This window comes from Bos grunniens, chromosome 17, assembly GCF_055505025.1.
Source record: "Bos grunniens cultivar Pamir isolate PY7600 chromosome 17, Bosgru_T2T1.0, whole genome shotgun sequence".
Lineage (NCBI taxonomy): Eukaryota > Metazoa > Chordata > Mammalia > Artiodactyla > Bovidae > Bos > Bos grunniens.
Window position 1 is genome coordinate 66,633,901 of NC_141181.1, and position 18,681 is coordinate 66,652,581.

An 18,681-nucleotide genomic window follows, 5' to 3' on the forward strand; every position below is an offset into this window, starting at 1 on the left:
GGCTGTCACAACTAGGGCTCATCGGATGCATAGAGGCCAGAGGTGCTCCGATGCCCAGCCCCCACCACAAAGACTCGTCCAGCCCCAAACGCCAGTAAAGCCAGGCCCGAGAGGCCCTGATCACACGTATCCTGAAACTGGCTCGGGTCACCCCACACCAGGTCAGGGAGATCCTCCCGTGTCAGCATACGGAGTCTGTCATTCAGTAACCCTGCCTGAGCACCCACTGTGTGCCAGGCCCAGCTCTAGTCCAGGGCCACACCGGTTAACGACACAGGCGAAACCCCAGCACTCAGAGGCGGCTGCCATCCTCCCGGGAGGCAGACACAGCAGCGTGCAGGACCCCGAGAAGCCTCCCTCCTTTCAACAGCTCCAGCACATGCTGGGCAGGGACAGCTGACATTCATTAATTAGGCCAAAACCTTCCTGATGGACGTGTAGGCTGTTTTCACCTTAGACACAACATACCCCATCACAAAAGAATGAGCCTCCCTTGCCCGTGACCGAGAGGCACCCCAAGGCATCAGCAGGGTCCCCTGGAAGGCTGCTAGTCCCACCCCAGAGGTGCAGAAGCAAAGTCTGCATCTTATCCAGCCCCCAGGCATCCTGGGGCTTCCCAGGTGGCGCGGGCAGTAAAGAACCCACCTGCTAATGCAGGAGATATAAGAGATGTGGATTCGATCCCTGGGTCAGGAAGATCCCCTGGAAAGGAAACGGCAACCCACTCTAGTATTCTTGCCTGGGAAATCCCATGGACAGAGAAGCCTGGTGGCTACGGGGTCACAAAGAGTCAGACATGACTGAAGCGATGGAGCACACACACACGCAGGTATCCCCATGCATATTCAAACTTGAGAAGCATGGCTCCACACTAATTAGTCACCTAAAAGCAGTCAGCTGGCTTGGGAGCCACACATCCTGTTTCAGCAGAAAGTGCCCTCCAAAGACCCTCCCACTAGCGGTCTGTGATCCACCCCCCACCCCCAGCCCCACCCCCCCATGCATCTGCACCAACTTTGTATTGTCAGACGTTGCTGTTTTCCCGGAACTGATGAGTCTTCCCGTTTTCCAGATGTGGAGACTGAGGCTACATGGCCAGAACCCTGGTGGGGCTGACAACTTCTAAGGCCTCCTCCCACCTCTGGCTTTTAGGATCTGGCCACATCCTGGATGTGTTCTGGGCCAGCTTCCTGCCCAAGCACTCTGGCTCTCAGGAAGCGAAGCTGCTCACCTGGAAAAAGACGAAGTCCTGCGAGAGGGAACTGGCTCTGGAGATGGGGCGGGAGTGTCTGTAAGCACCACGGGGGAGCTGCCAAGCCCCCATTCATGTCCAGTCATCCAGGACGAAGGACCAGCTGGATCCCGGGGTCAGCCTGCCCTTTAGTGCACAGGAAGTGACTCCAGGGCTCCGGGACAAGACCAACGACGGGGAAGGGAAAAGAGCCAAGGAGTTGGGGGCAGAGGGGACCCCAGCCTTGCTCTCACTGGCTGCACACCTTAGCCTCAGTGTCCTCTCCTGAAAAATGGGCTCATGCCCCTCACTGCAGAGCTGCCAGGAGGACGTGCAGCCGCCACGTGGAGCCCTGTCTTGGGCGGGTGCCACACCGCTGCATTCAACTACCTACCTCCTCATCACCCTGTCCGTTTGACAGCTGAGGAGACTGAGGCTCAGAGAGGTGCCACCCTGCCTGTCCTTCACTGCATACTGAGCTGTGGCCATGGGAGCCTTGGACCTCACAAGGTGTCAGACTCGAAATCCTGCCTCTCTCGCCCTTGTGTGACCCCAGGCAAGCTGCTTCGCCTCTCTGAGCCTCAGCTTACAAAGCTGTGAAATGGGGATGCGATGCAGGGATCAGAGATAGGAAGCTGCTTTGCAAACTGCAGAATGTACCGGACGTTCCTGCCCCACCCCGGGCTCCATGCTGTCCTCTCCAGGAACACCTGTCACCCGTAGGCAACTCTCTTCTCTCCTATGCTCTCGATAAGACACGGGCAAGCCCAGGCAAAGCTGGCGATCCCCCTGGGCGGGAAAGCCACTTGTTCACAGTCACACAGATGGTGAGCAGTGGTGAGCAGGGCCAGGGAGCAAGTTGCAGGCGGGGTGAGGGGTCAGGGGGTGTCCGACCTGAGTGTGGAGCGCAGGTAGTGCCCAGGCTGGGGCTGCAGGTGTCCGGAGCCGTGGCCACCAGGAGCAGGCACACCCGAACCAGCTGAGGTCTTTCCTCCTGGCTCTCAGCGCTGAAGCCCCTTTGAAGGGCCGGTCATTCCCAGGATGTCCCCAACTCTCCCCAAACATTCCTCCTCCTCCTCCAGGGCCCAGCCTGGTCACCAGGCCGGGGATTGGCACCGGACGCTACCTGTCTGGGACAGTACGGCTTCTCTCTGCGGCCAGAGCTCAGGTCTTCCCGGCTATTCGGTCTCCCTACGGCTGGTCTTGGCCCGTCCTCTGGAATCTTCCCTCCTCACCTGTGGCTGGTGGGTGGAGCTGCCACAGAAACTGGGACCACGTCACCCCCTTGTCTAAACTCTTCCGTGAGCCTCAGCCCCAGCCGGCTGCTCCAGCTCCTCCCCACGGTTTATAACAGTGACATCCAGTACAAGTTCAAGGTCAGCCACACGTGGAAGTCAATTTTCCAGCAGCCACACATTAGAAAAGTAAAAAGAAAAAGGTGACCTTACACTTCATAACAGGTTTCCATTTCACCTAGTGTATCCGAAAATATTATTAGTTAATAATATTATTTCTATATTATTTATCTTCTATTTATAATAGAAATAATATTTCTATTAATATAGAAAATGATTAATGAGACAATTGACTTCCTCCTTTTCCTTAGTACTAATTCTCTGATATCAGGGCATATCATTAGTGCATCTCAATTTGGATGATAAACTGTCAGGAGAAACACCCAATCTGCAACTAAAGGTCATCAGAGTTATAGCTGGAAAAATTTACATCCATGCCCCCAAAGAGTTCTACACACATTTATAAAGTTTCCCAAGACATGGAATGGAGTACCTGTTTTCAAATCTACATTTCAATTATATCAATATAAAAAATTCAGTGCCTCAGCTGCACTAGCCACGTTTCCAGGGCTCCACGGCCAGACGTGGCTCGTGGCCCCCGGAGCGGACACACAAGTTCAGTCCTTCAGTATCTGGTCCCATTACCCGCTCACGCCTCCTTTCCCGGCCTGTCCTGGACATGAGTGGAATCTCCACGCGTGCCCTGAGTTCCCAGCTCCGTGATTCATCCGAGTCCTTCCCCAGCATCTCCCACTTTCTGCCAGTTCCCACTCCTTCCTCCTAGATACAGCTCCAGGTTCCGTCCTCTAGGAAGCCTTCTCTGACATTCCCCACATGAGATCACATTCCTGGTCCTTCTGCTCACTCCCCTTATTATCATGTCACATGGCATAAGCGTTGTCCACTTCTAGGTTCCCCGACCTCAGTGCTTTCGACATCTGGAGGGCTTGTTGTGGGCTGTCCTATGCCTTTTAGCAGCATCCCTGGTCTCAACTTCCTAAACGTCAGTAGTGTCCCCTCCCTGGTGGTGATGCCAAAAATATCTCCAAGTGTCCCCTGGGAACACAATCGCTCCTGGCCAGGAACCAAGGCCTGTACACAGAAGGCACCCCAAACATGCGCCTAAAAAGAAGAGGCTTACCAAGCATACCGTACCATGAAGCTTGCCTCCTCCAGGAAGCCTTCCAAGCATACTGCACCATGAAGCTTGCCTCCTCCAGGAAGCCTTCCAAGCATACTGCACCATGAAGCTTGCCTCTTCCAGGAAGCCTTCCAAGCATACCGTACCATGAAGCTTGCCTCTTCCAGGAAGCCTTCCTTGATGCCTCCAGTCCAGGTAGTGTTCTCATGGGCTCCCACAGCCCCCTGTACTCACCTCAGTGCAACTTCCTCCAAGGGTAGGAACTGCATCTTGTCCACCACCGTACTTTCAATCCCTAGCTTGGCAATTGGTACAAAGCATATGCCTAACAGATATTTATAGAACTGGCCTGAGAAACAGGGATAACTTAGGTTGAAAAGTCCCCACAGGGCTACTTTTTGCCTGTTTTAGTTCAGGGCTCTTTCACTCCTACAGAGGTGCTAATAACCATCCCTGCTCCACTTATACACGAAGCACTAGGCTAAATCTCTGCAGAGTTGAGAGGGAAACTGAGGTTCAGGCAGGTGACGGCTTGACCTGTGTTCAAGTCAATGCCTTGGAGGCTCTAAACTTCTGGTTCCTCCTCCTACTGATCAAAAAAAGTCACACAAGGAAGAACATATTTGCAATACATATGGCAAACAAGATATCTGTATTCAGAATATGCAAAGAGCTCTGGGAAATCAGTAAGAACAGGACAGGCCCCCCATTAGGAGGGGCAAATCTGAAGAGATACTTCATTTAAGACGTTCTCTAAATAGTCAATAAGCATTTGAAAAGGTGCACCACCTCAGCAGGGAAATAAATGCAAAATAGAAATACAACGTGGGGCCATATACATCTGAACGGTTCAAACGAAAAAAGAGGATAATACCAAGTGTTAGCAAGGATGTGACGCAATCAGAAAGTCCATGTTCCATGGGTGGGAGAGGGACCTGGCACAATCTCTCTGGAAAAATTCTCTGGCATAAGAGACAAGCTGAATGTGCACCTTCTCTGGCTGTTGCTGCTGTGGTGCTCTAAGTTGTGTCTGAGTCTTTTGCGATCTCATGACTGAAGCCCGCTGGGCTCCTCTCTGTCCATGGGATTTCCGGGGCAAGAATACTGGCGTGGGTTGCTGTTTTCTTCTCCAGGCATCTTCCTGACCCAGGGATCGAACCCGCATTTCCTGCATTGCCAGGCTCATTCTCTACTGCTGAGCCACCAGGGAAGCTCTGTACCTTCTCTCTGACGCAGCAATTCCACTGTTAAGTATTTATCATCAGAAATGCATCTAACTTCTTTCCCCAAAGGATACATATTGACCTGCTCCCTGCAGCACTATTTGTAACCACCCCCAACCAGAAACTACTCCAATGCTCATAAACAAGAGGATGGATAAACAAGTAAATACAATAAATCTATTCATACTGGACAGCCAGGAGAGAGAACAAGCCGAAACTTCACATAATATGGGTGACTCTCTCAAGACAGCATGCCTCCAAAAGCCAATACAGAAGAGAATATATGTTTGTGTGCATGTAAAGCACTTTATATGTATATAAAGTACAAAGACAGGCGAAATTAATCTCTGGTAGGAGATTCTGGGACAGCAATCACTCTTTGCAAGGAGGCATGCCGGAGGGGGACACAGGTATCTTGGGGTGGGGGTGGGGGGTGCTGGGCACGTGCTTTTCTTGATCTGGGTACTGTCACACACACGAGCACAATTATCTTTTGAAAATTCATTAAGCAGTCTATTTACGATGTGTGCACCTTTCCATAGGTCTGATTGATTCCAATAAAAACAAGTCTTAGAGAATCACACTTTGCCAAACGCCACTGGGCACCCTCCCACCACACACCTTTCCCGCAGTCCCAGAGGCACACACAGGACTCCATGCATTCATTCAACCACCGTTGGCTGCCGGGCGCTCTCCCGGGGCCAGGCTCAGTGCCAGGTGCTGGGACATCAAAGTGGATTGAGCCTCGGCACCCAATTGTGCCAATCCCACCCCAGTGCCTGGCATACATACCTGCCCCCGCTGCACAAACCCACATGCCAGAAATGAGCCGCCACGGCTGGGGTGGCTTCTGATCAGAGGCCAAGGAGGTGATGTCGCCCTGTTTTCTACTCTCTCTCCTGGACTTGGTGCAAGAAAGTTTGAGACTTGAATTTTCCTTATGCTGGGCCAATCCCAGGCACTCTGGCAGAAGCAGCAGGGGTTTCATACTTTGCTACTTGTCTGCCACTGTCTCCTCCACTTCGCTCACCAGGCTTTCCTCTGCTCCCCGCAGGCTGGTGACTTCTGGGCTGTCGTCTCCAGGCCTAATCTCTCTCCCTGACACCAGACTTGGCCGTCAACTGTGTCCACGTCACCTCTGCTTGCGTCGAGCTGGGACCTCAAATTTAACGCGTCCAAAGCTCATCTCTTGGTTTCTCCCCCTAACTCACCCCACTCCAGTTGTGAGCAGCTCAAGACGCTCGGGCCAAAAGCCTCGGAGGTAGCTGGAACCTCCGACTCCTCTCTGTCTCTCCCACCCCACCCCAACCCAACCCGGCAGCCCAACCTGCCAACTGTGCCTTTGAAACAGAAGCGGGCGATGATTTCTTGGATCTGACACCAAAGGCACAGGTAACAAAAGAAAAAAAAAAACTGGACTTCATAAAAATTAAAATATTTTGTGCTCCACAAGACACTATCCACAGAGTAATAAGGCAAGCCATAGAATGGGAAAATATATGTGCAAATCACAGAGCTGAAAAGGGGTTCATATCCAGAATCTACAGGGAACCCCTAAAACTCACCGACTGGCTAAAAAAAGGCCAAAGAATCTGAGAGCACACTCATCCAAAGAAGACAGACAAATGGTCAACAAGTACGTGAAAACATGCTCAACATCAGAAATCATCAGGCAAATGCGTATCAAAAATACAATGAGTTGCCACCGTACACCAATTAGGATGGCTGGTGTAAAACCAAACCAAACCAACAACCCCCTACACAAACAAAACCCCAGAAAAACAGAAAATAACAAGTGTTGGCCAGGATGTCAAAAAACGAACCTGTGACTACTTGCTGGGGATGTAAAATGGTACAGGCACTGTGAAAAAACTGTAAGGAGGCTCGGAAAAAAATTAAAAATAAAGAATCAGCATATGGCCCACGCTGATTCCACGTCCCAGAAGACCCAGAAGAACTGAACACAGGGTCTCAAAGAGGTATTTTTACATCTACGTTCACAGCAGTATTACTCACAATAGCTAAAGTGTGGAAGCCACCCAAGGGTTCATGGATAGAGGTGCACAATGTGGGGTATTTACCCAACGGAATGTTACTCAGCGTTAACAAGGAAGGTGATCCTGATACATATTACAACATGGATGAGCCTGGAGGGCATTATGCTAAGTGAAATCAGCCAGTCACAAAAAGACAAATACTGTAGGACAACATTTACATGAGGTATTCAGAGTCATCAAAATCATAAAGACAGAAACTGTAATTGTGGTTGCCAGAGACTACGGCAGGGAGGACGGGGATCAGGGTTTGATGGGTCCTGCAGTCTTTAAGAACAATTTTTTTCTAGTCCCAGCCTTAACACAGAGCTTGGCATTGCCCCAGGCAGTCATATTTTTTGAGCTCTCTCTGCAGATCACTAAGTTTCCCCTGGTATCAGGGAGCCATGAACACATGGGCTTTGCAAAAAGATAGAGCTGAGTTTGAATTCTCCACCTGTCAGCTTTGTGACCTTAGGAGAGTCACTTAACCGCTCTGAGCCTCATTTCCTTGCCAGTGAAAGAGGAGAGCAGATAAATACACATAAAGGCCTTCATGCCATATTGGAGCAGGTTGAAGCCTCCATTAACGGCAGCGGCTGCTTCCACTTTCTCCTCCAGGACATAAACCCTGCCTTCCCTTTTCCTTTCTGCCCCACCACCGGTGCTGTGGGCGTCTGTCTGCTGGGATGCATGCATTCCCCACCCCTGTAACCGGGACGGGCTGACCCCACGCCCGAGACCAGTGGCTGAGGTCTGGTTAACAAAAGGGCACAGACACTCATGGATGGGCACGAGACTCAAGGTGGGTGAACAGGAAGCAGTCCTAGGGCTTGCGAGAAGAATCAGAGAACCCGTTCTCTTAGAGCTAAATGAGCAGGACGAATGACTGGAGACGTCAAAGGGGAGAGCAGGTCTGAGAATGAAGCCACCACAGGAAAAAAAGCCCATCTGTGAGACAGAGAACGAACGACATCGTGTCGGGCTTCCACGGTGGCTCAGCAGTAAAGGATCCACCTGCCAGGACAGGAGAGACAGCTTCGATCCCTGCTCCGGGAAGATCCCCCATGTCACGGAACAACTCAGCCTGTGAGTCACAGCTACTGAGCCTGTGCTCTAGAGCCCAGGAGCTGCAACTGCTGAGCCCGCGTGCTGCAACTGCTGAGGTCCACGCACCAAGAGCCTGTGCTCTGCAATGAGAGAAGCCCACACACCAGAGAGAGCAGCCTCCACTCGCTGCCCCTGGAGAAAAGACCACGCAGCAACCAAGACCCGGCATCGCCAAAGGTAAATACATAAATAAAATTTTAAAAAGAGAGAGAGAGACAGTGTCCTATGAGTGTGAAGCACCCAAACGCAGTCACACTCGAAGGCAATCTACTTTCAGACTTAACTGTTTATCTAAGCCAATCAATCCCCCTTTTCTTCCCCCGACCTTTAACTATTTTAAACCAGGATTCAACCACTCACAAACAACTGATGCAGACACATCAGAGGCCCTTTGGGACCTTGGCATACTCACCATTCACGTGGTCTTCTCACAGACCCCAGCATGATTTTTTTTTTAATTGTTTTGATAAAACTAAGCAAAATTGATTCCCAAAGTCTCATGGGAAAACTCACAGCGACAGCTGGAGCCAGCTAAGCACTCTCACTTCTGCCCTCAAGAGTGTGTGGATGGGAGTTTTCCTCACGGAAAGCTAACCCGGAGACTGTCCTTACCCAAAGGTCAGAAGGCTGTTCCGATACTTTACGCTTAGAAAAGTCCTTGACGAGCTTCCCCCTGCCCCTTAATTGTAGTTTATGGTTTTTCTGATTGCATGTCTTCGCTGTGCAAGTTTTGCCGTGGCCGAGAGCCAGTGAGGCAGAAAGGCTTGACCAGGAACAAAGCGAGCAGGTCACGAACACTTCCTGATGTAAGTTCCCAGGTAAGAGGAGTCTTTTGCAGGTGATCTTTGGGGTATGAGTGGGGGGATGGGTGAGGTTTGTTCTTTTATTTCTGGCTGTGCTGGGTCTTCATCGCGGTGCCCAGACTTCTCATGGCAGGGGCTTCTCTTGTTGCAGAGGATGGGCTCCAGGGTGCATGGGCTTCAGTACTGGCACGTGGGCTCAGCAGTCGTGGCTCACAGGCTTAGGTGCCTCGAGGCGTGTGGAATCCTCCCAGACCAGGGATCGAACCCGTGTCCCCTGCATTGGCAGGCGGATTCTTAACCATGGGACCACCAGGGAAATCCCTGGGTGGGGGTTTTAAGAGAACCATTTGCAGGCAGCACATCCCCGGGAATCTCGTTTTACCCGGGACATCAACCTGCCCACCTGCTTCCCTCGTGGACACACACAGTCCAGGACTGGGAGACCCTCCCTCTTGCTTGCTCCCGAAGCAGACAGAAGAGGAAGACTTTTAAAGAGCTCCAAGAGCTGCTAAGAACAAGAACACTTTAAAAATCAGAGGGAGGAACCCATGAGGAGAACCGTCTCCTCACGGTTCACTGACTTCTGGGGGCTAGATTCAGAGGGAGTGAATAGCCTTTCTTTAAAGAAAAATGGTTTGGGGCACTGAAGGGGCCTGGGACTCTGTCGGAAGTATTTGCATCTGCAGACTTGCCCAGACAATACCAGAAACAGACTCAGGGAGCATGCTGCTGTGAGAAGAGTCCCTGAATGTCTGTGAGCCTCAGTTTCCTTATCTGTAAAATGGGTAAACAACAGAATCCAGATTGCTATGAATTAGCACCTCTATGCATCAGGCACCACATAAACGCACGTGTTAATCCTGCCAGGAACCCAAGAGACAGTCACTAAGAGGATGCCCATTTCACAGGGATGGAAACTGAAAACCAGAGAAGAGAAGGGGCTGGCCCAAGGTCACACCGCTTGTGCCCAAGTTAACTCAAGTGCGTCTGACCTGTAATTGGGTGAGCTAAATCCCGCAATAAATCTCCTCTTAAAAGAACATTGCCCAATCCAGTCTATCTAGATAAACCAGCGATCCTTTCCTTTTTTATGTTAATAAAAATCAAGGTATACTGTGAAGATTCTAAAGTCAGAGTGAGATAGTACCTATAAAAACAACAAAAAAATACATCTACGTATATACTGGGTTGGCCAAAAAATTCATTTGCAGAACCATGTGGGGGTGGATGGAAATGACAATGGTAATAAAAGTAAAAGCAGTAACTGTAATAACAGCAAGCATGTGTATACTGCTTACTCCATGCCTGGGCACTGTTCTAGGCACCTTACATGTATTAGTTCATTTAATCCTCACAGCTAATCTACGAAAACAGTGCTGTTATTATCCCATTTGACAGATGAGGAAGCCGAAGCACAGAGAGGTAAAGGCCTTGCCTCAGAACTCTCGGCAGGTACGTGGTGGAGCAGAATCTTGAACCTACATTGCTAGACACATTTTATTTTTCTGGGCTCCAAAATCACTGCAGACGGTGACTGTGGCCATGAAATTAAAAACATGATTGGTCCTTGTTAGAAAAGCTATGACAAACCTAAACAGCGTATTAAAAAGCAGAGACATCGCTTTGCCCACAGAGGTCTGTCTAGCCAAATCAGCAGCTGGGAACGTGTGAGCAATGCAAACTCTTGGGCCCCTTCCAGACCTGCTGGGTGGGGGTTCTGGGCGTGGCGTGCAGCCAGCTGTGGAGGAAGAGCCCTCGGTGGTTGGGGGGTGCTGCCGCTTGCTCAAAGGTGCTGTGTTCCCACCAACCTTCTCAGGAAGGGAGGGGAGGCAGGAGCGGGGCAGGGGCGGATCCCCAGACACTGGAGTCTCGTGCAAGGAGAGCCCCTTCCCTCCTTGGCAGAGCTGCGTCTTTCCCTTCTGGTTTCCCCAGAGAACCCACAGAATGCCTGTGATTACAACAAAATCCTCTGTGCGACCCAAGGGCAGAGCGGGTGACACGTGAGCGGAGGACCGAGGTTCCCAAGGCTGCGGCAGCTGCAGCCCCAGGCTGAAAGCAAGCCCACCGTCTGCCCGCTGGGAGGTCAGTGACTCAGACTCCACAGCCCTGACCCCTTCTGCAAACCTCGGGGCTGTGTGTCATTCCCTGGAGGGTCCAGGGCCCCCAGCAGGTGGCCAAGGTGGCCTCAAAGTGAGTCTCCCACCTCCTCAGGGATGGTTTTCACATGACCCTGACCCAAGGCCACCAGGAACACCCACCCGCGCTGTCCGGTTGCCAAGGGTGGGGGCCCCCGGATGCGGCTCTGGGTTCCAAGTCCGTGGGCACGCTCTTGAGCAAATTGCAAATCACCTCTGCTCTCTGGACCTAGGTTTCCCCGTGGGCGGAAGGAAGAGGCTGGACTGTCTCTGATTTGGCCCTTCACCCCCAAACTCTCACATGCCCTACTGGCCTACTGTGTGCTGGAGGGGAGCCGGGGACACACCATGTGGTGCCTGCCCGGGGGGCACCACCCACAGACATGCACCTCTGCTTGGGAGCCAGGGTAACAAAACCCTCGCTGCCCCAGGGGACGGAGCCCCAGCCCAAATCAAACCCACAGCGGCAATCCGCCCTCGGGCCGTCAACCCAAGCTTCCTCTTCCTCCCTGAAGCCCTGGGTCAGCTGGGCGGGGCGAGGGGGGCCCCTCCTGGGGTTGGGGGGCCGACTGTGAACCCTGGACAGCAGCCTCGGCCGCCCTCCCGACCTCCCTGGTGCCCCCTCTCTTCACCCAGCCAACATGGCTCACCCCAAGGCTCCTGCACCTCCACGGGGCACGCGTGGCTGGTCCCCGGGGGGTTCTGATGGGCCTTGAGGGAGGATGTCACTCGCGGCCGAAGGAAGTGGGACAGAGGAGAGCGAGGAAGAGCACATCGGGGTGTGTGCATGGGGGAGGGGAAGGGGAAGTAGCCCAGTAGCCCAGGTCGGGAGGGAGAGGACAGACAGACGGACAGGGACGGGGGTGGGGGGGATGCGGAGAGACAGAGATGGGCCAGAGATGGAGGGCGAGAGAGGGACGAGGGGAGACACAGTCAGGGGAGAGACCAAAACCAAGAGGGAGACAGGGATGGAAAAGAGAGGCAGGGCACGGCAGAAATAGAGACCCCGGCAGACAGCGGCCGGTGGGGAGTGAGAGCCATGGGGAGCTGCCTGGAACAGGAAGCTTGGCTCCCCAGCGGCCACCGACCGGGGACGCACACCCCGCACCACCACAGCTAACGGGGTCCTTCCCCGCCCCCACCCTCAGCCCCGGCTCCTGGGACTTCAGGGAAAGAGCAGATCAGGGGGGTAAGGCTGCTGTGGGTCTGGCCCCCTCCCAGCTTCCCCCTACTCCTGCCCCGGGGCTCCCCTCCAAATTCTGACCTGCCGAGGGCCACCCTGGTGACAACAGCTACACCCCAAACCCCCTTTGGTGCCGTCTACCTGATACCCTGGTTAAATGAATTCAGTATCGTTAAAAACATTTTCAAAGGAAACTCTGCCCCCTCACACCTTCAGTTAACAACACGCCCTAATTAAAAAGTGACTGCAAAGAAGACACGGAAAGGAAGCGATCCTTCTGCTTCTTGGCTGAGGCTGCCACCAGCCCAAGGACCACCCCACACAGCCCACCCCCAGGAGCCCAGCGGGGGGTCTGCTCTTTGCTCATCCATAGGACTCCCTGGAGACAAGCACTGAGTTAGCACCCACAGCAGACCCTGTCCAGGAAGCCATGAGAAGGTAGAGGGGAACTTGGAGAGGAAAACTTTTTCCTTCGCCAGGGTAGACCCAGGTTTTCTGACACAGCCAATTTTTAACATTCTCTCATCCCCAACATACACACACAGACAGAAAAAAATCTCAGTGTTGTGAGCTGTACCAAACCAACAACGCCAGTTTTGTGCCTGTGGTTCCCTTCCCCTAGAAAACCTTTCCTGCCCTCCTCAACTCAGCTAACTCCTATTGGTACAATTTGTACCCCCTCCTCCAGGAAGCCTTCCTTGACTGCCTCCCAAGCCCATGTCAGGTTCCTCCAGGTGCTTAGCAGCCAGAGTGGCCTCTCAGGCTCACTGCCTCCTCCACTGGAAGGCACAGGACTGGGCATTCCCCACGTCCCCTCGACATTAGTGGTCAGCAAGGCCCCCAACTCCCAGCACCAGCTGCATGGATTATTTGTTGACTCAACGGGAGAACAGACAAAGAAGTGAAGGTATCCGAGTGCCCTCGGATGGGTTGAAATCAAAACAAAACCTCTGTGCTCCATGAAGACTTTCCAGGCAGAAGCTCTGATGTAACAAGAATGTACTCACCTGGCACCACTTGGCCTCACCCACTTCCTGGCCCCCTAGACTCTGCATCTGTGACCCAGCCAATCGGAGCCTCAGTCTGTCTTACTCATAAAATGGATACAATACCGAACTACCCCTAAAGAGCTAAGTACCCAGGAGGCCCTCAAATGTTAACAGCAATCCTTTTTATGATAACCTTATATTCACCAAATCACAAAACACTACTACTTGAGTAATATGAGTAGATGGAGGTAGTCAGACTACCCATAAAGGGCCCAATAGTTGTTATTTTCAGGACTTCCCTGGTAGTCCAGTGGTTAAGACTTCACCTTTCAATGCAGGCGCTGTGAGTTCAATTCCTGGTCAGGGAGCTAAGACCCCTCCATGCTTCCTGCCAAGAAACCACAACATAAACAACAGAAGCAACACTGTAACAAATTCAATAGCCTTCCTAAAAAAAGCACTAGTGATTTTTTTAAAAAACTATTTTCAGGTCTGGAGAAGGTGATGGTGCCCCACTCCAGTACTCTTGCCTGGAAAATCCCATGGATGGAGGAGCCTGGTAGGCTGCAGTCCATGGGGTCGCTAAGAATCCCACACGACTGAACGACTTCACTTTCACTTTTCACTTTCATGCATTGGAGAAGGAAATGGCAACCCACGCCAGTGTTCTTGCCTGGAGAATCCCAGGGACGGGGGAGTCTGGTGGGCTGCCGTCTATGGGTCGCACAGAGTCGGACACAACTGAAGCGACTTAGCAGCAGCAGCAGCATTTTCAGGTCTGTGGACTGTATGGTCTCTGTTAGAACTACTGGACCCTGCTGTGGTAGGTGGGAGAAGGGTGGCCCTGTTTCAATCAGTTCAGTTCAATCGCTCAGTCGCGTCTGACTCTTTGCGACCCCATGAACTGCAGCACGCCAGGCCTCCCTGTCCATCACCGACTCCCGGAGTTCACTCAAACTCATGTCCATCAAGTTGGTTATGCCATCCAGCCATCTCATCCTTTGTTGTCCCCTTCTCCTCCGCCCTCAATCTTTCCCAACATCAGGGTCTTTTCAAATGAGTCAGCTCTTCGCATCAGGTGGCCAAAGTATTGGAGTTTCAGCCTCAGCATCAGTCCTTCCAATGAACACCCAGGACTGATTTCCTTTAGGATGGACTGGTTGGATTTCCTTGCAGTCCAAGGGACTCTCAAGAGTCTTCTCCAACACCACAGTTCAAAAGCAATTCTTTGGCACTCAGCTTTCTTTATAGTTCAACTCTCACATCCATACATGACCACTAGAAAAACCATAGCCTTGACTAGACAGACCTTTGTTGACAAAGTAACATCTCTGCTTTTTAATATGCTGTCTAGGTTTCAATAAAACTTTATTTCATGTTTCAATAAAACTTTATTCATAAAAGCAAGCTGTGGACCAGATTTGGCCCATGGGCTGTAGTTTCCTGACCTCTGATCTAGGTTGTCACTGCTTCAAGTGTGGTCTTTAGACAACAGCACTGGAGTCCCCTGAGAGCTGGGCCTGCCCCCAACCTGCTCAGTCAGCATCTGCGCCTTGGCGAGATCTCTAGGGGATTCGTGCAAGTGTTCAAGTTTGAGAGGTGTGGTGTGTGCTCAGTCACGTAGTCATGTCCAACTCTCTGTGACCCCATGGACTGTAGCCCGCCAGGCTCCTCTGCCCATGGGATTCTCCAGGCAAGAATACCAGAGTGGATTGTCATTCCCTTCTCCAGGGGGTCTTGCTGACCCAAGGATGGAACTGGCGTCTCTTGTGTCTCCTGCATTAGCAGGCAGATTCTTTATCACTGAGCCACCCTGGGAAGCCCCAGTTTCCCAGTTGGGCAGCTCAGGTCAGAGATGTCATTTTCTCTTTTTCTTTTTGCCGCCTCAACTGGAACATGTGCTCCGGAAAAAGTGGGACCTGGTGGCTTCCTGAATCTTGCACCCCAGCATCTGGCTGAGAACTTGCCACGTGTCCTTATTTATTTAGAAAGTTACTGAGGGCCCAGTGTGGCCCAGGACCAGGTGCAGCTGACTGTAGACATCGCCCCGTGGCTCTCTGTGCAGTGACAGGTGGATGGCTGACCTGCCACGGAGGCGACTGGACTTGGGGAGAGTGGGTTCGAATCCTGGTGCTGTCACCTCAGGCCTGAGTGACTTCAGGGAAGTGACTGGAGTGTCAGTTTCTGCGAAATGAAGCTGTCAATAGAGAAGTGTCTCTCTGGCACCCTGTGAGGACAGGGAGAGGGTATGGGATGGTGCTCCAGCAGCTGTGAGGCGGCGCAGACGTGCTGGGGCAGACACAGTCGCCAGTCCTCACGGCAGAGGGGCCTCCATCAATCGTGTCCGACTCTTTGCCACCCCATGGTTTGTAGCCAGCCAGGTTCCTCTATCCATGGGACTTCCCAGGTAAGAATACTGGAATGACTTGCCATTTCCTCCTCCAGGGGATCTTCCCGACCCAGGAATCGAACTCACATCTCCGGCATTGGCAGCTGGATTCTTTACCACTGAGCCCCCTGGGAAGCCCTAGAGAGACCTTGCCTGGCCCCCACATAACCCTGTGGGCTAGTCAGGGACCTGGACCAGGTAAGGCCGGACCCTGGGGCCCAGAGAGGGACTGCGGGATGGGGACAAGGCCGTGTTAAAAGCCTTGAGGGGACTCTCCTGGTGGCTCAGTGGCTAAGACTGTACACTCCCCATGCAGACAGTTCAGGCTCGATCTCTGGTCAGGGAGCTAGATCGCACATGCCGCGACTAGAGATCCCACAAGCCTCAACTAAGACCTGGAGCAGCCACATTAAAAAAAAAAAAAAAAAAAAGCCTTGAAGGTTTACAGTAGCAGAAGAGGTAAGAGGCTTCAGTCTCTGATGACCTAGAAAAGCAGCGCTGGAGGAACTCCTGGACAACACTGAAACCAGTGGTTTAAAATATATATTCGTATTTAAAGCAATGGATGTGCTCATTCAAATGACACCTAGGCAGACCCCTGGGGTCCTCAGAGCCCGGAAGGTGTGCACTCGGCCAGGGACCCTCAGTGCTGGGGCACGGCGGGAAGAAACCAAGAGAGCCCAGGCCACCAAAGGGGCAGCTTCAGGACACTCTAGTGTGGCCCAAGCTCCTGAGTTTCCCTAAGAAGGGAGGCTTTGGCATCATTCTCTAAAAATATTTGAATGTTTTCTCCTTGTAAAATAAAACATTGTGGGAGTATACAAGAGCCACCCTGTGGGGTGAAGCCGTTGACTGGCAGCTTGTTACAGCCCTGCCTACCCATTTCACAGGTGGGGAAACAGAGTCTCAGTGGGGGCAAGCGCTCTGTCCAATGTCACACAGCACTCTGGAGGCAGAGCTGGGACCCAGCTGCCTCTGAGCTCTTGCCCAGCCTCCAGCTGTTTATGAGACTAGGGGGAGCAGAGGGACACCGAGGTGGGGAGGAGAAATCTAGACCTCACAAGCCAAAAGCCCTGCGTGTTCTGTCCATCCGGGAAGCAGTGTGGATAGAAGGGCAGAAAAAGGGATGAACATTAATAACATGCAGTAATTTTATGATAAATTTTATGATGAAATATCTAAGAATAATTCTATAATAATGTAATAAGAGCAACTGAGATTTTCTGTATGCTAGGCATGAAGACAGGGTATTGAGAGGCAGGTAAGATGGTAATTAACAGTGTAGACCCTGGGGGCTTCCCTGGTGGCTCAGTGGAAAGAATCCTCCTGCCAATGCAGGAGACAGGAGTTCGATCCCAATCTGGGAAGATCCCATCTGCCTCGGAGCAATGAAGCCCCAGCGACATAGCAACAGAGCCTGTGGCTCTAGAGCCAGAAATCCTGTGCTCCACCTCGAGAACTCTGTGCACCAGGATGAAGAGAAGCCGCCACTCTCCGCAACTAGAGGAAAGCCGCGTAGCAATCAATACCCAGCACGTAAAAGGATAAAAGGAAAAGTGCGTAGACTCTGGATTCAAACCCTGTCTCTCCCCACTTCCCAGCTGGGTGACCTTGTGCAAATGACTTTGCCTCTCTGTGCCTCTGCGTCAAAGTATCGGAGGAGGACGAGTGGGAGAGTTAAGTGAATTCAAGCACAGAAAGTACCTAGAACACTGCCTGGCACTCGGTGAGCCCTGTTGACACTGTATTTATAATCACTGCCTCTGGACAGACGAGGAAGCTGGTCTCACAAAGCAACACGTTCAAGTGTCTCTGAAGAGCCCGTCTGACCCCAGGGGCCTGGCATTTCCCCTGGTAGCAGGGTGGGCACTTTACCCCCAAGCCCTCCCGTTAACACCTGCAGGAAGTAGGTTCCAGCTGCGCCTGTATTCTGCGGATGAGAAAACTGAGGCACTGGGGAGTCAGCCAGGGAACACCTCGCCCTCCTGTGGAACTGGAAGGATTCAAACACAGGCCCAGGCCCTCAAAGATGCGATGGCCCAGCCCACTCTCTGGCCACAGCTGCCTGGGTCAAAAGTCTGGTCGATGTGGGAATTCACTTGGCGGCCCAGACATTCTCCTTGGGGCTGTGGAAGCCCGGGGTGGAGGAGACCCAAGCAGGGGGCGTGGGAAGCAGCAGGCACCCGGGAACCTGCCCTGGAACCAGACAGAACAGATGTGTCTGCAGAGAGCGAGGAGCTTTGCAGGCAGTTGGGACAGGTGGCAAATAGGGAGGCCTGGAGCCTGCTACCCAGACAGGTTTCCACTCCGCCGCCTGGCAGATCAAAGCCACAACGGCCACACCCGGGCTTTCGGGTCAGTATCAGCTGCTTTTGAGCTGTTACTCTTGCTACAAATTGACCCACGAAGTCATGCAGATAACGCACCTGAGCGCTTTACAGATCCCAAGGTGCTACTGCATTCAGTCCACGCCCATTCCCCAGCGGGATACACTGAGGCCCAGCAAGGGGCAACCCCTTGCCTAGCCACCACAGCCCAGTTTCCATTTCCCCAGGCTGCCTTCTCCATGCACAGAATTCAGGATTTTAAAAGGCCGAGGGAGGGAAAGAATGCAGAGGGAAAGAATGCACGAGTGAACAAAAGCAGGAGGGACTGGACACGGCCACCAGGAGGCCGCGTCTCCACGGCCCTCCCAAAGAACAGCTGCCTGGGTGGGACGAGGTCGGTGGCTGGGACCCCGGGATACACAGCCCAATGCCAGCTGAGGTTCCTGAACCAGCGGACTATAGGCTGAACCTCAGGAAGAACTGGTGACCTTCAAGCCCCCTTGTGGTCTCACAACACCAGGGCCTTCTGACCTGGGCTCTTCCTGGGCAGCCCTGTCTTATCCAAAGACAAAGAGCGTGAGGGACGTGGTGCGCGTCCCAGGTGTGGGAACAATGATCGAAAAGAGGGACACGGGTGGCCGTCACTCAGGACTGCTGGCCTCAGGCCCGGGGGGCGTCTCTGGAAATAAGCAGTGGCCCACTTAGGGTATATCTAACTTCCCCAATGGCTCAGGCGGTCAAGAATCTGCCTGCAGTACAGGGAACTCCGGATTCGCAAGTTCGATACCTGATTCAGAAGATCCCCTGGAGGAGGAAATGGCA

General features: G+C 52.6%; 1 protein-coding gene across 6 annotated transcripts in view; it reads right to left on the reverse strand.

The window, feature by feature from the left end:
• TPST2 (tyrosylprotein sulfotransferase 2) overlaps positions 1-18,681 on the reverse strand; it is a 54,168-nt gene that overhangs the window by 32,140 nt on the left and 3,347 nt on the right. The window contains exon 2 of one of the 6 annotated variants that reach the window (XM_086346059.1): positions 13,470-13,531. The exons of 2 other annotated variants lie outside the window; for them this stretch is intronic. Coding sequence is in view for 1 of the 4 variants with exons in the window: in XM_086346054.1 (XP_086202180.1) it covers positions 8,446-8,534 (89 nt within the window). In the remaining 3 variants the exon portion in view is untranslated. Of the gene's footprint in view, positions 1-1,015; positions 1,120-8,445; positions 8,764-13,469; positions 13,532-18,681 lie in introns of those variants that run through there. 3 more of the 6 variants (XM_086346057.1, XM_086346054.1, XM_086346058.1) reach the window with 3 other exon arrangements.